The following is a 19751-nucleotide window of genomic DNA, read 5'->3' as shown; positions in this document are numbered from 1 at the left end:
AGAGTTGAGGGTCTATTTCTGGGCTCTCTATTCTGTTCCATTGAACTATGTGTCTGTTTTTGTGCCAGTACCATGCTGTCTTGACGATGACAGCTTTGTAATAGAGCTTGAAGTCCGGAATTGTGATGCCACCAACGTTGGCTTTCTTTTTCAATATCCCTTTGGCTATTCGAGGTCTTTTCTGGTTCCATATAAATTTTAGAATTATTTGTTCCATTTCTTTGAAAAAGATGGATGGTACTTTGATAGGAATTGCATTAAATGTGTAGATTGCTTTAGGTATCATAGACATTTTCACAATATTTATTCTTCCAATCCAGGAGCATGGAACATTTTTCCATTTCTTTGTGTCTTCCTCAATTTCTTTCATGAGTACTTTATAGTTTTCTGAGTATAGATTCTGTGCCTCTTTGGTTAGGTTTATTCCTAGGTATCTTATGGTTTTGGGTGCAATTGTAAATGGGATTGACTCCTTAATTTCTCTTTCTTCTGTCTTGCTGTTGGTGTAGAGAAATGTAACTGATTTCTGTGCATTGATTTTGTATCCTGACACTTTACTGAATTCCTGTATAAGTTCTAGCAGTTTTGGAGTGGAGTCTTTTGGGTTTTCCACATATAGTATCATATCATCTGCGAAGAGTGATAATTTGACTTCTTCTTTGCCGATTTGGATGCCTTTAATTTCTTTTCGTTGTCTGATTGCTGAGGCTAGGACCTCTAGTACTATGTTGAATAGCAGTGTGATAATGGACATCCCTGCCATGTTCCTGACCTTAGCGGAAAAGCTTTCCATTTTTCTCCATTGAGAATGATATTTGCGGTGGGTTTTTCATAGATGGCTTTGATGATATTGAGGTATGCGCCCTCTATCCCTACACATTGAAGAGTTTTGATCAGGAAGGGATGCTGTACTTTGTCAAATGCTTTTTCAGCATCTATTGAGAGTATCATATGGTTCTTGTTCTTTCTTTTAATGATGTGTTGATTCACATTGACTGATTTGCGGATGTTGAACCAACCTTGCAGCCCTGGAATAAATCCCACTTGGTCGTGGTGAATAATCCTTTTAATGTACTGCTGAATCCTATTGGCTAGTATTTTGTTGAGTATTTTCGCATCTGTGTTCATCAAGGATATTGGTCTATAGCTCTCTTTTTTGATGGGATCCTTGTCTGGTTTTGGGATCAAGGTGATGCTGGCCTCATGAAGTGAATTTGGAAGTTTTCCTTCCATTTCTATTTTTTGGAACAGTTTCAGGAGAATAGGAATTAGTTCTTCTTTAAATGTTTGTAGAATTTCCCCGGGAAGCCGTCTGGCCCTGGGCTTTTGTTTGTTTGGAGATTGTTAATGACTGTTTCAATCTTCTTACTGGTTATGGGTCTGTTCAGGCTTTCTATTTCTTCCTGGTTCAGTTGTGGTAGTTTATATGTTTGTAGGAATGCATCCATTTCTTCCAGATTGTCAAATTTGTTGGCGTAGAGTTGCTCATAGTATGTTCTTATAATAGTTTGTATTTCTTTGGTGTTAGTTGTGATCTCTCCTCTTTCATTCATGATTTTATTTATTTGGGTCCTTTCTCTTTTCTTTTTGATAAGTCGGGCCAGGGGTTTATCAATTTTATTAATTCTTTCAAAGAACCAGCTCTTAGTTTCGTTGATTTGTTCTATTGTTTTTTTGGTTTCTATTTCATTGATTTCTGCTCTGATCTTTATGATTTCTCTTCTCCTGCTGGGCTTAGGGTTTCTTTCTTGTTCTTTCTCCAGTTCCTTTAGGTGTAGGGTTAGGTTGTGTACCTGAGACCTTTCTTGTTTCTTGAGAAAGGCTTGTACCGCTATATATTTTCCTCTCAGGACTGCCTTTGTTGTGTCCCACAGATTTTGAACCGTTGTATTTTTATTATCATTTGTTTCCATGATTTTTTTCAATTCTTCTTTAATTTCCCGGTTTACCGATTCATTCTTTAGAAGGATGCTGTTTAGTCTCCATGTATTTGGGTTCTTTTCAAACTTCCTTTTGTGGTTGAATTCTAGCTTTAGAGCATTGTGGTCTGAAAATATGCAGGGAATGATCCCAATCTCTTGATACCGTTTGAGTCCTGATTTAGGACCGAGGATGTGATCTATTCTGGGGAATGTTCCATGTGCACTAGAGAAGAATGTGTATTCTGTTGCTTTGGGATGAAATGTTTTGAATATATCTGTGATGTCCATCTGGTCCAGTGTGTCATTTAAGGCCTTTGTTTCCTTGCTGATCTTTTGCTTGGATGATCTGTGCATTTCAGTAAGGGGAGTGTTAAAGTCCCCTACTATTATTGTATTATTGTTGATGTGTTTCTTTGATTTTGTTATTAATTGGTTTATATAGTTGGCTGCTCCCACGTTGGGGGCATATTTAAAATTGTTAAATCTTCTTGTTGGACAGACCCTTTGAGTATGATATAGTGTCCTTCCTCAACTCTTATTACAGTCTTTGGCTTAAAATCTAATTGATCTGATATAAGGATTGCCACTCCTGCTTTCTTCTGATGTCCATTAGCATGGTAAATTCTTTTCCACCCCCTCACTTTAAATCTGGAGGTGTCTTCGGGCTTAAAATGAGTTTCTTGGAGGCAGCATATAGATGGGTTTTGTTTTTTATCCATTCTGATACCCTGTGTCTTTTGACAGGGGCATTTAGCCCATTAACATTCAGGGTAACTATTGAGAGATATGAATTTAGTGCCATTGTATTGCCTGTAAGGTGACTGTTACTGTATATGGTCTCTGTTCCTTTCTGATCTAACACTTGTTGGCTCTCTCTTTGCTTAGAGGACCCCTTTCAATATTTCCTGTAGAACTGGTTTGGTGTTTGCAAATTCTTTCAGTTGTTGTTTGTCCTGGAAGCTTTTAATCTCTCCTTCTATTTTCAATGATAGCCTAGCTGGATATAGTATTCTTGGCTGCATGTTTTTCTCGTTTAGTGCTCTGAAAATATCATGCCAGCTCTTTCTGGCCTGCCAGGTCTTTGTGGATAAGTCAGCTGCCAATCTAATATTTTTACCATTGTATGTTACAGACTTCTTTTCCCGGGCTGCTTTCAGGATTTTCTCTTTGTCACTGAGACTTGTAAATTTTACTATTAGGTGATGGGGTGTGGGCCTATTCTTTTTGATTTTGAGGGGCGTTCTCTGAACCCCCTGAATTTTGATGCTCGTTCCCTTTGCCATATTGGGGAAATTCTCCCCAATAATTCTCTCCAGTATACCTTCTGCTCCCCTCTCTCTTTCTTCTTCTTCTGGAATCCCAATTATTCTAATGTTGTTTCGTCTTATGGTATCACTTATCTCTCGAATTCTCCCCTCGTGGTCCAGTAGCTGTTTGTCCCTCTTTTGCTCAGCTTCTTTATGCTCTGTCATTTGGTCTTCTATATCACTAATTCTTTCTTCTGCCTCATTTATCCTAGCAATGAGAGCCTCCATTTTTGATTGCACCTCATTAATAGCTTTTTTGATTTCAACTTGGTTAGATTTTAGTTCTTTTATTTCTCCAGAAAGGGCTTTTATATCTCTCGAGAAGGTTTCTCTCATATCTTCCATGCCTTTTTCGAGCCTGGCTAGAACCTTGAGAATTGTCATTCTGTACTCTAGATCTGACATATTACCAATGTCTGTATTGATTAGGTCCCTAGCCTTTGGTACTTCCTCTTGTTCTTTTTTTTGTGTTGAATTCTTCTGTCTTGTCATTTTGTCCAGATAAGAGTATATGAAGGAGCAAGGAAAATACTAAAAGGGTGGCAACAACCCCAGGAAAATATGCTTTCACCAAATTAGAAGAGATTCCAAATCGTGAGGGGGGAGAAAGGGAATAAAAACAGGTTCAAAAAGGAAGAAAGAAAAAAAAAAAGAAAAGAAAATAATTAAAAAAAAAGAAAACAAATAAGAAAAATATAAAAAAGAAAAAATATATAGTTAAAAAATGTTAAAAAAGAAAAAGGTAAAAGTTAAAAAAAATTTTTACCAGAAGGCGAGAAACAAAACAAAAAGTGAAAAAGAAAAAAATTAAATTAAATGCAAGACTAAAAAAAAATCACAGGGAAAAAGCCATGAGTTCCGTGCTTTGCTTTCTCCTCCTCTGGAATTCTGCTGCTCTCCTTGGTATTGAAACAGCACTCCTTGGTAGGTGAACTTGGTCTCGGCTGGATTTCTTGTTGATCTTCTGGGGGAGGGGCCTGTTGTAGTTATTCTCATGTGTCTTTGCCCCAGGCGGAATTGCACCGCCCTTACCCGGGGCCGGGGTGAGTAATCTGCTCGGGTTTGCTTTCAGGAGCTTTTGTTCCCTGAGCGCTTGCCGTAGAGTTCCGTAGGACGGGAATACAAATGGCGGCCTCCTGGTCTCCGGCCAGGAGGAGCCGAGAGCCCAGGGCCCCACTCCTCAGTGCGCCCTCAGAGAACAGCGCCCAGCCACTCCCGTCTGCCTGACCTCCGGCCGCGCTCCGAGCTCACCGAGCCTGCGACCGGTTCAAGGTAACACGGAGCTGCGAGCTTACTGTCGGCTCTGTCTCTGTAGCCGGCTTTCCCGTTCCGATACCCGCAAGCTCTGCGACACTCAGACACCCCCGATCCTTCTGTGACCCTGCGGGACCTGAGGCCACCCTGACCCCGCGTGGGCTTCGCCCCGGTGTAGCCTCTGGAGCGATGTCCCTCAGCGGAACAGACTTTTAAAAGTCCTGATTTTGTGCGCGGTTGCTCCGCCACTTGCCGGGAGCCGGCCCCTCCCCCCCGGGGTCTATCTTCCCGTCGCTTTGGATTCACTTCTCCGCCGGTCCTACCTTTCAGAAAGTGGTTGTTTTTCTGTTTCCAGAATTGCTGTTCTTCTTCTCTTCGATCTGCCGATGGATTTTCAGGTGTTTGCAATCTTTAGATAAGCTATCTAGCTGATCTCCGGCTAGCTGAAGTAGTCTCAGCCTGCTACTTCTCCGCCATCTTGACTCCTCCGGCAGCAGTATATTCTTTAAATTTCTTCAGTTACCAAGGAATAGTTTGTAGTCTTCTCACTCAGAATCAGTAACATTTTCTGTATTTGATTTAAAGGATTATGCTGTTATCAAAGAGATAAGCTAGAATGCTACCTAGTTTGTAACTGAAAAATATAGCACGCAAGCACTGAAAAGGACTTTGAAGATGAATGAGTGAGTGCAGGGTGAGTGAACCCAGAAACAAATGGGAACTGTGTGGGTTCATGTCTCTCACATCAGAGTCTCTTCGGATATTTTAAAATTTTGTGATTCAAGATAATCTAAAACTTTTTGGTATTAACAAATTTAAGCCAAGTGATTGCTCTCGTAATTGAGTAAAAATGTCACTTGGTTGCAATGTCAGCATTCCTGTTTGCTATGGATTTGAGACCAAGTGATGTTACTTACTATAGGCTAAAAAGAATATTCCTCAGGTGTTTTATGCTTTTGTGACAAGTGCAGTTCAAATGATAATATGGCATATTATTGAATTTAAACTATTTATTAAAGGTAAAGGAAAGAAAAGTGATGAGAGAATTATGTCAAGATAATATAGGTATGCTAAAGTATGTTAAAAAGGCACTGTAGTAATATCATTTTCAACTTGGGACCAATGATTTACTTTGAGCAAAGCACTATTACCATCATATTAAGTAAACATTAATTTTACGGGTTTTGTAAGTTTATATACAATTTATAAATTTTTGTTGGTTTTATATTTATAAAAGTACTTCAAACATAAGGAATTTATATTTAGTTTTATTTCAGTGTATTTTAGTTTCCTTAGAATTAAAATAATTTATGAACCTTAAGTTTGGTAAAATATGTATTTCCTTTGGGAGCATTCCTTCAATTAGTTAAGTTTGAGAAACCTGATCTAGGCTAGTCTCCTATATTTTACAGAGGAGGAAATCAAGTCTCATGAGTAACTTGAATGATGGGTAGGTAAAGGCAGTGTTTTTAACATAAAGTTATTTAGGTTATCCTGCACTTATTAATACTTTTTATTTTATTATACATAATAATTTTTTTCTGTTTGAGGATAATAAGCCTCTCTACTAATACCAATTTTGGTTGTTCTTCATATAATGATACTAAGAAAAATATAATTTTTGGTTTCATATTTGTTTAATAGTTTATAATTTATAAATGCTTTCATTTCCATTGTCTTTTAAAAAATTATGATAATCTTTAGGGGATCAATTGTTATTTCTATTTTATAGATGAAAGATTGATGATGGGAGAGACAAACAGACTTGGTCAAGGTCATATTTGTTGTTAGTGACTAAACCAGGATTTGTGTACATTGATTTGCAGTCTGATATTCCAGTAGCATTCTAGTAGCATAATAAAGTAAATAGGATATTTTGTATTACTTAAATGATTTTTTTTCAGGTTGTGGTATTTATGTCTGATTGGGTATATGAATTTTTTGCCTGGTAGGCATTATTTTTGGTCTTAGAAATTTTCCTATAAGTTATATTTTAGGTCATTTTATGTATATTGCATTTATTAGTATCATGAGCATTGAATTCTTAAATTTTCTTAATCCTTATATTCTATTTCTATAACCTAAGGTCTTTGTTTAATGCATTGTGTTTGATTTTTTTTTTTTAATAGGTCCTGATTGTTCTTTGAATGTTCCTTCTACTGAGTCTTACTGGATTTTGCCAAATGTTAAACCCTTCAGTCCTTCTGTAGGTCGGGCTTCCCATAAAGCAGTTTTACATGGGAAATTTATGTGGGTGATTGGTGGATATACTTTTAACTACAGTTCTTTTCAAATGGTCCTGAAGTAAGTTTTTTTTCAAATGTTCATAATCTATTGGATTATTTTGGTAATAAGGTTATACTAAATTTCTTATTTTATTGCTGTCCAAATTTATAAACAGATCAGTGGTAGTAACTACTTGCTACATAGGACTGATTTGAGAATACATGAAATCAGTATATACATGGTTAATTTTTGTCATTGTGCATGTAAGTTTGTTTTGTAGAAATCTTATTACTTCTCTAGAGATTGCTTTTCTCAAATTCTTAGCATGAAAATACTAACTTCAAAGAAGTAGGGGACTGTGCCTGTATTAGACATTAAAATCCTGTCACCTTTCATTTTCTTAGAATGAAGTGTATTTGCTTATATAAAAATACTTTCAGTTTTTTGTTCTGTAAGTTTTAATTTACCTGAGCTTTTATTTTACAAGCTTTTGGGAACACAGCGCCAGTATTATAAAATAAATCATTCATTTGCTGTTGGTGCAATAGAGATTATCCTCTGCATGATTGGATGACATGAAAAATCACATGGGTGGCAGGTTTATCTGACTTTTTTTTCAGCTGCCAGTTTTATTTTATCAACCATCTATTAATAGAATAAAAGAGGAATTAGAGTAATTTGATTATCAGTATTGTTTTCAATATAATAATATAACTGGTACAACCTGGGCATCAACCAGTCAGAACTGACCTTGTTAGTCTTCATTGTAAAATTATATATGTTGCATGTAGGCTTCTTGCAATATGCAATATACAAAATAACTTTAAAAATATGTATTTTTGCTTTTGTTCCAAATATTGTATGGGTACACTAAAAACTTGTTGGTTGCTTATCTGAAATTCAGATTTAACTGAGCATCCTGTATTTTATCTGGCAACCCTACCAAGTGAAAATACTAACCTTGTTACTTTGGAGAATATAAAAATGTCTGTGTTTAAGAGGAGATTGCTTTAAAGCTATGATTGAATACGATGGAATTAGTCTAAAATGAATTCTGGAGAGGAAGAAAAGGAAGAGTGATAGGTAAATATTTAAGTGAAGAATTAACATTATACCTCATAGTATATGAAGGATAAAATATTCTAAAAAGAATTGAAGGAGTGTTGGTAGTATTAAACAAGTTGTTAAAGGTATAAAAAGAACCTGAAGCAATAATACAATTTAAATGTGGAAATGAGAAGGAAATTAACTATGATTAATGATAATGAAAAGTCTATGAAAATAAAATAAAACTTTGAATTAAACTGTGGTCTTTGCATCTTTGTGAAGATAGAGTACAGTGTCAGGGAAACATGGGAATCTTAAAAATTTGTGTTCTGTACAAGTTTAAATGCATATTTAAAATTAAGTGGTGAATATCATTTATTTATTTATTTATTTATTAAAGATTTTTTTTTTTAATTTTTTATTTTTTATACACATATATTTTTATCCCCAGGGGTACAGGTCTGTGAATCACCAGGTTTACACACTTCACAGCACTCACCAAAGCACATACCCTCCCCAATGTCCATAATCCCACCCCCTTCTCCCAAACCCCCTCCCCCCGGCAACCCTCAGTTTGTTTTGTGGTGAATATCATTTGATACTCTTAAACTTATATATTTCTCATTTGACTCAGATAATTTAACATTTTTTTTTTGTCTGCAACCTGTTTCTTTTGCCTGTAGTGTTTAGTTTTAAGTCTCGAGGTGTCAGATTAAAAGTAACCTGGTTGCTGTGTTTACAAGTTAGAGAATTTTTTGTTTTTATTATTCTGAATATAATTCAGTTGTAGATAGGTAAGGATATTTATTGGCTTTTAGAAGTGATGTTAGTCATTAGTCAATTTCTCTTCTATAGAATTTAATCGAGGTATAGATGTTACATTTGTAAGAATCTTTTGCAATTTTAACAAAGATTTTATTTGAGAGAGAGAGAGAGAAAGAGAGAGAAAGAGAACATGATCAGGGGTAGGGGTAGAAGGAAAAGCAGACTCCCTGTGAGCAAGGAATCCAGTGTGGGACTTGATCCTGGGATTCCGGGATCATGTCCTGAGCTTAAAGCAGATGCTTAACTGACTGAGCCACTAAGATGCCCCTAGATGTTATATTTTAAGACAAAATTGTTCACTAAGATATAAAATTCTGTATTATTTGACAGAACATATATGATGGGTCCCCCAATGATAGGTCCGTGATCAAAGGAGCGAGACTGATAAAAAGTGAAGGTCAAGCAAAGCTTTATTTTGCGCCAAGCATCGAGAATCAAACTGACTGTTCGGGGCTGCCTCTTACAAAGAGGGTGACCCTTCCCTGCCTTACTGACTAACTTTTAAAGGGCAAGGGCCATGTGGTTGGCCACACACAGGTGGCCAATGAGATTGCAACATACAGAGAAAGCTGCATAGTCATGCTAGGTCACACACAAGTGACCAATTGAATCACAATTTACCCTATAGTAGATATTTGAACTAGGCTATCACCTTGGTCAGAATTGGCACCCAAAAGGCGCCCAAAAGGCAGGGCCCACACTCCTTGGTAGCTAGGGAGACAGAATGCATGCCCCACTGATTGGATGTCTCCACCCGGCCTGACCCACCCTTGTATTTGGGCTTTGTTACCTGGGACTGGTTTCCTGGACTTGCTTTTAAGTAAGTCCCCTGGTGGGGGGGCAGGGTCAGTTTAAGTTTTACTGCGTAAACAACAAAACCACTGTTTAACCGGATGGAATCGCTCTGGCTAAATAGACCCTTACGTTATATACTGACATTAGTGAGAATTAACATGTATTTATGGGCATAGCAAACTGTTTTGAATATTAACTGTATGCTTGATATTTGGGATACATAGTGGACATATTAATTGTCTCTATATTTATGGAGTTAGTGAGGAAAGACAGGCAATTAGAAAAACACAATTACCATCATAAATAAGTACATTTTATGTAAATTATATATATATATATATATATATATGTATATATGTATAAAAAGATACCGAGATAGATAGGATAAGCAAATCACAAAGTGCAAAGAGGAGAGTTATCAATGTGGTCAAGGTAGCCATCAAGGGAAAGGTGATAACAGATTTAAAGAGATTAAGCATTGGCAGTGCAGTTATCTGGAGACAGAAAAGAGCCAGACAAAAGCCTTAATGTGGAGCTACTTGCACAGTTCAAGCAGCAAAAAGGAGGCCTTGTGACTTTCATGGAATACATGAGAGGGACACATGAACTTCTTGGGATAGTCGGAGAGAGAGACAGATCATGTAGGATGTTGTAGGTTTTTTGAGAGTCATGGGAATCTTTGAGCATGCTTTGACTTGCATTGTGCCTACTTTGTGAAGACTATACTGGGATTGTAAGAAGAATAGAAATGGGGCTTGAGTTAGGATGATATCATTAAAGGAATGAATTCTAGGTGGAGAAGAGAACCAAGAACTGAGCCCAAGGCACCGTATCACTAGGAGGTCAAGGTAAAAGATGAGAAAACAGCAGAGGAGGCTGTAAAGGAGTGGCCTGTGAGGTAGGAAAACCAAGTGTGGTATCTTTGAAGGCAAGGGAAGAGAATATATGAGGAGAAAGGATTGATTAGCCGTGTCAGATGCTAATGATTAACCAAATCAAGGAAAATGAGGACTGAGAAGGCCCAGGGATTTTAGCAGGAGGAAGCTGGTTTTAACAAAAACAGTTTTGTTGGAGCCTCGTTTTAAAAGCTTATTTAGAGTTAGTTGAAGGGAGTGGTGAGGTTCAGGGTGGGGTAAGGAAGAATAGGCATAGTAAAGAGATGGGGTGATAGCTTGAAGGGGGAACAGTAAGGTCAAGAGAACAGTAAGGTCAAGAGAAATTTTCCTTTTTTTTTTAATAAGTGGGGAAAAATAACACCATGTTTTTATGCCAATGGGAATTATCTAGTAAATCCATAACGTGGTGATGTAGGAAAGAGATGGCAGAACTGCTAGAATGTTGTGGGATCCACTGCACCAGGAACACAAATATAGTTTATTGATAGCAGAAACAGCCAACTGCCAAGGAGGGGCCTAGGGCCTAGATGCTAAGAATGGTTTTGCATTCTTTTTTTTTTTTTTTTTTTTCAAGATTTTATTTATTTATTTGACAGAAATTACAAGTACACCGAGAGGCAGGCAGAGAGAGAGAGAAGGAAGCAGGCTCCCTGCTGAGCAGAGAGCCCGATGCGGGACTCAATCCCAGGACCCTGAGATCATGACCTGAGCCGAAGGCAGCGGCTTAACCCACTGAGCCACCCAGGTGCCCTGGTTTTGCATTCTTAATGGGCTGTAGAAAAGAACCGAAGAAGAATGTATGAGACCAATGTGGTACACAAAGCCTAAAATATTTATTGTCTGGCCTTTTACAGAAATAGTTTGCTGGCCCCTAATTTATGGTAATTTGGTAGAAAGCTGTGTGTTGGGTGCAGATATGGTATGTAGATACAGGTACGAGTCTGGAAGTTATGTTTATGTTCTGGTTGATTATATTTCCTCATTTATGACTTACACATATTTTATAACTCCGTGGTAGGAAATAAGTTAAACATGATACTGAAGACAATTTTTAGTAACCCTTTCTTTCTCTCTCTCTCTTTTTTTTTTTTTTTTTTTGGGGTGAAGGGAACCCTCTTACCTTTCTTGATGAGTTGAAGAGAAGAGGGGAAATAATTGATAATGAGCTTCGTAAACAATGTTCTTGCTAATTCTTAGCTGGGTGCTTCCCTTTTTTATGTTTAGGCAAATTGAGGAACTTTGAGTGTAGAGTATGATGGTGGAGTTCTGTTGGATGAGCACTTGAGATTCATAGTTTGGAACTTCTGTTTCATATATATATTTTAGAATATATTAATTTTCTTTTTTTATCCTGTAATCCAATAAGTACTTTATTTTTACAGAAGCTTCTATCTTACTAGATTCATTTTATTTCAAAAAGTGTTCTGTGAACGTGTTATATTTGGCATAGGAAATGCATACTTAGTTAATTTACATAATTCTAAGCTTAGTCTGTATAAAAGAATAAAAATGAATACATAAAGGAAATGGCTGTTATGAAAATAGGGAGAAGTTTTATCTATTTTGAAAAGAAAAAGGTGGCTTTTAAAAAAACTTAAAAATGCAGAATAACTCACTTATTATTTAGGCTACTCAGTTGGTTGAAATTGTTAAGGGTAATTGAACAAATTAATTCCAGTAATAAATAGCCTACTCAAGTTAATATATATTACATGTTTAAATGATTGAATTTTGATTTAGAGTAGGTATGTCTTGAATGAGTCTTTATTAAAAATTTCTAATGTGGCACATGAAATTATGAGTTTATTAGTTATAATTATTTTTGAGTTGAATGAATACTTGAATACAAGCGAGGAAAACATGGAAATTAAAAAAACAAAAATGAATCTTAGCTTATAAAGTTTTTTTTCTTTTCTTTTTTTTTGCTTTTAGTTATAATTTGGAAAGCAGTATATGGAATGTAGGAAGTCTATCAAGGGGTCCTCTCCAGAGATATGGACACTCTCTTGCTTTATATCAGGTATGGATCGTTTCGTTTTTTTTTACATTCTATTCAATGTTTTTTTAAGAGTTTACCTTTGAGGAAAAAAAAATGCTCAATCCCAGTTTTACTTCAAATCTTAATGAGAATAGATCATAGATCACAATAACTTGAGATGTCACAAACTTGTATAGTATTTTAGTAAAAAAATAGATTTTAGTACAATTCTTCATTAAACATGAGAAAAAATGAAGATTCAGTTTTTGTCCATGGCTTTATGCCTAGTTATCAGGTTAATCACTTTTTTTAAAAAGATTTTATTTATTTATTTGGAAAAGAGAGAGTGAGTGAGAGAGCAAGCATGGGGAGGGGAAGAAGGAGAGGGAGAAGCAGACTCCCCTCTGAGCCAGGAACCCATTGTGGGGCTTGATCCCAGGATCCTGGAATCATGGCCCGAGCTGAAGGCAGTCACATAACCCACTGAGCCACCTCGGCTTTTAAAAAATTGTAGTAAAGTACACATAATATAAAATTTACTATTTTAACCATTTTTAAATGTATTTTGAGTGACATTAAGGATACAAATTGTTGTACAAGAGTTACCACCATTATTTCCAGACCTTTTTTCATCTTGCAAAAATGACACTCTATACCCATTAAACAATAACTCTCCCTTTTATTCCCCAACCCCCAGCAACCACCATTCTACTTTCTCTCTCTGTAATTTGACTACTCCTCATATAAGTGAAATCATACAGTATTTGTCTTTTGACTGGCTTATTTTACTTAGCATAATGCCCTCAAGATTCATCCATACAGTATATGCTAGAGTATCCTCCCTTTTTAAGCCTAAATAATATTCTATTGTATGGACATATCACATTTTATTTATCCATTCATTCATTGATAGACCCTTGGGTTGCTTTCACATTTTTAACTCTTGTGAATGATGCTGTTGTGAACATGGATATATAACTATTTAAGTCCTCCTTTAAACTTTTTGGATAGATAACTAGAAGAAGAGTTGCTGGAATATATCATAATTCTATTTTTGATTATTTTGAGGAATTGTCATATTGTTTTTCACAGCAGCTGTACCATTTTACATTTTCACCAGCAGGACACAGGATTCTAATCCCTCCACATCCTTGTCAACACTTATTATTTTTTGTTTGTTTGTTTGTTTTTTATAATAGTCACCCTTGTATGAAATGGTATTTATTCTGGTTTTGATTTGCATTTTTTCAATGATAGGTAATGTTGAGCATCTTTTCATGTGCTTTTTGGCTATTTGTATGCCTCCTCTAAAGAAACGTATATTCAAGTCTTTTGCCCATTTTTAAAATCAGGTTGGTTGTTTCTTTGTTGTTGAGTTGAAAGTGTTCTTTATATATTCTGAATATTAGCCCCGTATCAGATACATGATTTGCAAATATTTTCTCTCATTCTGTGGGCTCTTTTCACTCTCTTGATACATTCTTTGATGTACATAAGTTTTTAATTTTGGCATAGTCCAGTTAATGTATTTTGTTGTTGTTGTTGTTTTTCTCTGGGCTTTTGGTGTCATATCCAAGAAGTCATTGCCAAATCCATTGTTATGAGTAACAATGTTATGTTATTTCACTGTATTTTCTTTTAAGAGTTTTAAAGTTTTAGTTTTTATATTTAGCTCTTTAATCCATTTTGAGTTAATTTTTTTTGTTTATGGTGTAGGGTAGGTGTTCACTTTCATTTCTTTGCTTGGAGATACTTTGTTTTCCCTTCACCATTTGTTGAAATTACTGTCTTTTCCTCATTGAATGGTTTTGGTGCCCTTGTTGAAAATCATTTCATCATGTGTGAGGGTTTATATTGGGCTATTCTTTTTTTTTTTTAAAGATTTTATTTATTTATTTGACAGAGAGGGATCAGAAGTAGACAGAGAGGCAGAAGAGAAAGGGAGAAGCAGGCTCCCCACTGAGCAGAGAGCCCGATGCGGGGCTTTATCCCAGAACCCTGAGACATGACCTGGGCCGAAGGCAAAGGCTTTACCCACTGAGCCACCCAGGAACCCCTATCTGGGCTATTCTTTTGATCTGTGTCTGTGTACCAGTACCAGTGTGACACAACTTTGATTATTATACTTTTGTAGTAAGTTTTGAAATGAGGAAGTGTGAGACTTCCGGCTTTGATCTTGTTTTTTAAGTTTGTTTTGCCAACTTGGAATCATTTAAGATTCCGTATGAATTTTAGGATAGATTTTTCTGTTTCTCCAATGTCACGGATTTTTTGATAGGGATTACATTGTACTCACTTACCCTTGTGTAATTCATGAATTTAGTATGATTAAAACATAGGCTATTTAACTGTTTTATTTTGAATCAACAAAGATTCTTATATTTTGTAGTCTTTGACTAGACCTGTTAAATAAAAACTTATATATTTTCTGTGCTTATTTAAGAAAATTGGGAAAATACAAGAGTGATGTAAAGAATAAATGTTAACTCTTTTTTTCTATGTGTATGCATGTTTTAAAGATAAAAACCTCTCTATGTATATGTGTTTATGAACCACTTCTCGGCCTTTTGGCTAAGATCAAGTGTATATGTGTTTGTGTGTATATAAATGCTTTTTTTCTTTTAATTTTGGTTTTTAGTTTTAGTGTTTTGATTATTGCATTTTTGTGGTAATAACTTTTGAGATGTAATTGATATACCGTACAGTTCAGCATCCATAGTGTGCATTTGGAATGGTTTTTAATTTATTTAGAGTTGTGCAACAACCTTATGCGTATTTGCATAAAATCACAGAGTTGGTTGAATAATCAATTTTAGAACCTCACAAAGATACTTGTACCCTTGTTACTCTAAACCTCCTCATCCTCCCAGCTTTAAGCAATCATGAATCTCTAGAGATTCGTCTGTTCTGGACATTCCATATAAATGACATTATATACCATATAGTTTGTGTCTAGCATGTTGTAGCATGTATTGATACTTCATTTTTATGGCTAAATAATATTCTATTATGGATATACTACACTTGCTTTATTCATTTATCAGTTGATTGGGCATTTGAGTTGTTTTCACCTTTTGGCTGTTATGATAATGCTGCTGTGAACATTCATGTGTAAGTGTTTGTGTGGACATGTGCTTATGTTTCCCTTGGGTATATAAGTAGGATTGAAATTTGCTGGGTCAAATGGTAACTCTATATTTAACTTTTTGAGGAACTACCAGACTGTTTTCCAGAGTGGCTACATCATTTTACATTTCTACAGGCCATATATGAAGGTTGCAGTTATTTTACGTCCTTGCCAGCACTGGTTATTTGATATCGTTTTGGATTATAACCATCGCTAGTGAAGTGGTATCAGAGTTTGTTTTGATTTGCATTTCCCTGTTGACTAATGTTATGAGTCATCTTTTCATGTGCTTATTGCCTATTTGTATTTTCTTTGGAGAAATATCTATTCAAGTTCTCTTACCATTTTTAATTTTTTAAATTTACTTTTATTTCATTTTATTTTTAAAAGATTTTATTTATTTATTTGAGAGAGAAAGAGCAGAACTGGTGGAGAGGGGAGGGGAAAGGGTGAGGAAGAAGCAGACTCTCTGCTGAGAGAGCCCCGTGGGAGGAGGCTTGGGGACTGGGTTGGGGAGGGCTGGATCCCAGGGTCTTGGGATCCTGACATAAGCTGAAGGCAGATCCCCTAAGCGACTGAACCACCCAGGTACTCCCCCTTCCCATTGTTTAATTGGGTTATTTGTCTTTTTATTATTGAGAAGTAAGAGGTATTTATATATTCTAGATACAAGTCCCTTATCAAATACATGTTTTGCAGATTTTTTCCCATTCTGTGAGCTTTCTTGATAGTGTCTTTTGAAGCACAGAAGTTTCTTAATTTTGATGAAATCCAATTTATTGTTTTTCTTTTGTTGCTTGTGTTTGGTGTCATATTTAAGAAACCATTGCCAAATCCAGTGTTATGAAGGTTTACCTCCTGTTTCTTTCTAAAATTTTATAGTTTGGCTCTTAAATTTAGGTGTTTGATCCATTTGGGTTGGGTTTTGTACATAGTATGCCATAAAGGTTCAAGTTCATTCTTTGTCATGTTAACTGTCTAGCTCTCATTATACCATTTGTTGAAGAGGCTGTTCTTTTCCTTCTGAGTGGTCTTGGCACTTTTGTCAAGTATCAGTTGGCCCTAGATATACAGATTTATTTCTGGACTCTCAGTTCTATTGATTTATATGCCTGTCTTTATGCCTGTAGTACACTGTCTTGATTACTTTTCCTTTATAGTAAGTTTTGAAATTGAACAGTGTGAGTCTTCCAATTATAACCCTCTTTTTCAAGATTGTTTGGATATTCTGGGTCCCTTGCAATTCCATGTGTTTTGGAATCAACTTGTCAATTTCTACAAAGAAGCAGTTTAAGAGATTGCATTGAATCTGTTGATCAGTTTGGAGACATTGCCATCTTAATTATATTAAGTCTTTTGACCAATGAACATGGGTTGTCTTGCCATTCATTTAGATCTTTTAAAATTTCTTTCAACAATATTTTGTAGCTTTCAGAGTTAGTTATTTCTTTTGTTAAATTTATTTTTAAGTATTATTTCCTTCTTGATGCTTTTGTGAATGGAATTGTTTACTTAGTTTCATTTTTCATTTTTGGATTGTTCATTTTTAGTGTATAGAAATAGAATAGATTTTTTGTATATTGATTTTGTATTCTGCAATGTGGTCTACCTTTTTGGTGGACAGTTCTTGAAGAAAACAGTGAATGAGAATAGCACAAAGCAATATACATAGCTGGTAAAATTTAAGTGTAAGAAGTGGAGACTCAACAACTAAGAGAATTAAAAATATAGTCAATTTAACTCTATTAATATACCTATTTTAAAGAAAGTATTTTAAAGTAACTTTTTGAAAGCATGGATTTCCCCCCCCTTCTTGTAAGTAAAAGCATTAATTCCGTTTGACTTTCTATAAATAAAAACTATGCCTTGTGCATGTTATGAGTGATTACTAAAGTTTAGTGTTTAAATTAAACCTTTATTTTTAATTATATTGCTATGATATGACTATTTTGCTTATTAATATATGTTTTTAATTTACAGGAAAACATCTTTATGTATGGAGGCAGAATTGAAACAAATGACGGCAATGTCACCGACGAACTATGGGTTTTTAACGTACATAGTCAGTCATGGAGTACAAAAACTCCGACTGTTCTTGGACATGGTCAGCAGTATGCTGTGGAGGGACATTCAGCACACATTATGGAGTTGGATAGTAGAGATGTTGTCATGATCATAATATTTGGATATTCGGCAATATATGGTTATACAAGCAGCATACAGGAATACCATATCTGTGAGTTACTTTGAAAATGTAACTATATACTCTTTCCTTTATTAGTTGAGACTATTGTTATCTTTAATAAAATCTTCGTATGAATTTAGTCAAATGCTGAGTTTTTAAAAATCAGAATTATGAGCTAAGAATTACTTTTTAATATAAACCTTTTGATTTTGTGTTAGGTTTTGTCCTTTAGTATTTACCTTCTTAGCTAAAAGTGAGGAAGTGTTACATACCAGTTACACATTTTCAAGAATTGAGAATTTTTATAAATATGAGAAATTCCAACAGATGGTGCTATTTCTTTGGATTTTACTTATGAACCAAGAACTAACACTAAAATAGTCTCTTTACTATGCATTCCATGATTTCAGGATTTTCATTTTTTCAGGGTTCTGTTTTTAATCTTTCTGTAGGATCTCTATATGTGTATTATTCTTTTAAAGTTAGCTTCCTGAAGATGGTCTGTTGTAATCTTTTATAAGAGATTATTATCTGGTGGGTGAAGGTGACTGAGACGATCTGCATACGACTTTTTATACTATGCTCTTAAATACTCTTCTTTGTTTTTCTGGTACTTTAAAATTTAAAAAAAAAAATTCTTTACAACATTTTCAAACACAAGATTTTTTTTTTTTACAAAATTTATGTACACATACCATATGTTCCCTGTTTAGATTGAAGACCATATTCCATTTTTAGCTCTGGCCAGTATTATGAACTCAAGTTTTTGGCTCCTTTGTGTATAGATAGCTATATTCAACTGTTTAGAGTCCTTGTGTAGTCTTAATGAGGACTCTCACTTACAGAGCAACAAGGGAGTCCTTAATGTGCTCACAAGACTCCTTTTCTAAAAATATTCCTCTCTTCCCCCTGCAGTCCTTTCAAGTGATAAGTTTTCTTTTCAAAATCCCCACTGCAGCTGAGTGGAAAGTGGAATACATATCCTTCTTACTTCTTATTGCCATTTTACACCATTCCCCTTCCTTCCTCTTTTAAAGCACTCACCTTTGAACCTTACATCGTCAAACTGTGTCGCCTATTACTTCTTTACTTTTCTGTTGCCCTCAGATCACCGCTTTATTCCTTGAAAAATATAACTTCTGGTCCACTATCATTCTACCCCACAGAATATATTACATTACAATACATTAGAAAGCAAAATGTTAGTCAACTATTTCTCTGATTTCACTATCCACTTAAAGCGTTATTCTAATTCTTGGATTCTCTCTTTTTTTTTAATCTCTCTTCCGGGATCTTATTTCCCATCCTATTTGAGTCTCTCTTTCCCATTGTTATACCCTTGACCTGTGTTCCTCGGTGTATCCCACAATTTCCATTTCAGTTATCTTACTCATTGAGTGCCACTGATCTTTCCAGTTTACTCCTTCTAGTACCCCACCTCCCACAATTCTGCAACCTTACTAGAGCTGTCAGTGCATTGGGCCTCCTATAGGTTTTTCACTATCACTCCCTTATCTATACTTCTCACCTTACCCAGCTTGAACCTCACAATCACCAGTCTTTCCTCCAACTGTCCCAGGTTGACCATTTCATACATTTCCTCTCTATTTCATATATATTTCCTCTCTATACAAATATTTACATTTCATTCATATTTCCTCTCTAAACTTCCAGTGCTTCCTTCTCCACAATTACCCTGAGCCAATGACCTGACTTCTTAACTTACTGGGAAAATAGAACAGATCTAAAGAGAATTCCTGCTGATGGGAACACTTTGGGGTGTAATGGTTAATTAGCGATACTGTATTGGATAGACGGCTATGTACACACATTATTGTTGTAACAGACTCATGGTGGCATTGAAGCACATGTGGTTGTCATTGCATTTCTTAGATGGGCCCAAGGGTTGTTTAAGCAGCAGTTAGAAATTTTCTATGTAGAAGCGTGCTTGTTTTTTGATTTTGTTATTAATTTTTTTCTTTATTATGTTGTTCAGGGAACACATATCTATCAAATCTACTTCATTAATCTGTTTAGGTATTCTATTCTTTCCTTACTTTTTTTGGTACTTTATCTGCTATGCTCTGAAAATTGAATTAAAGCCTAAAAATGTTAGGTTATTTTTGCCTATTTTTCCTTGTATATTCTGGAATTTATACTTTATAAAAGTTGATATTGTGGATATTCAT

General features: G+C 35.4%; 1 protein-coding gene across 1 annotated transcript in view; it reads left to right on the top strand.

The window, feature by feature from the left end:
* The window catches only part of ATRNL1 (attractin like 1), an 815348-nt gene that overhangs the window by 52379 nt on the left and 743218 nt on the right, over window positions 1-19751 (top strand). The window contains exons 6-8 of the mRNA XM_013055772.2: window positions 6613-6787; window positions 12205-12292; window positions 17358-17613. Of these exons, the coding sequence (XP_012911226.2) occupies window positions 6613-6787; window positions 12205-12292; window positions 17358-17613 (519 nt within the window). The remainder of the gene's footprint in view (window positions 1-6612; window positions 6788-12204; window positions 12293-17357; window positions 17614-19751) is intronic.

Source organism: Mustela putorius, unplaced genomic scaffold (genome assembly GCF_011764305.1).
Source record: "Mustela putorius furo isolate JIRA1106 unplaced genomic scaffold, ASM1176430v1.1 tig00003909_pilon_pilon_pilon, whole genome shotgun sequence".
Lineage (NCBI taxonomy): Eukaryota > Metazoa > Chordata > Mammalia > Carnivora > Mustelidae > Mustela > Mustela putorius.
The sequence above is the reverse complement of the archived record's forward strand: the minus strand, read 5'-3'. Positions and strand labels throughout refer to the sequence as shown.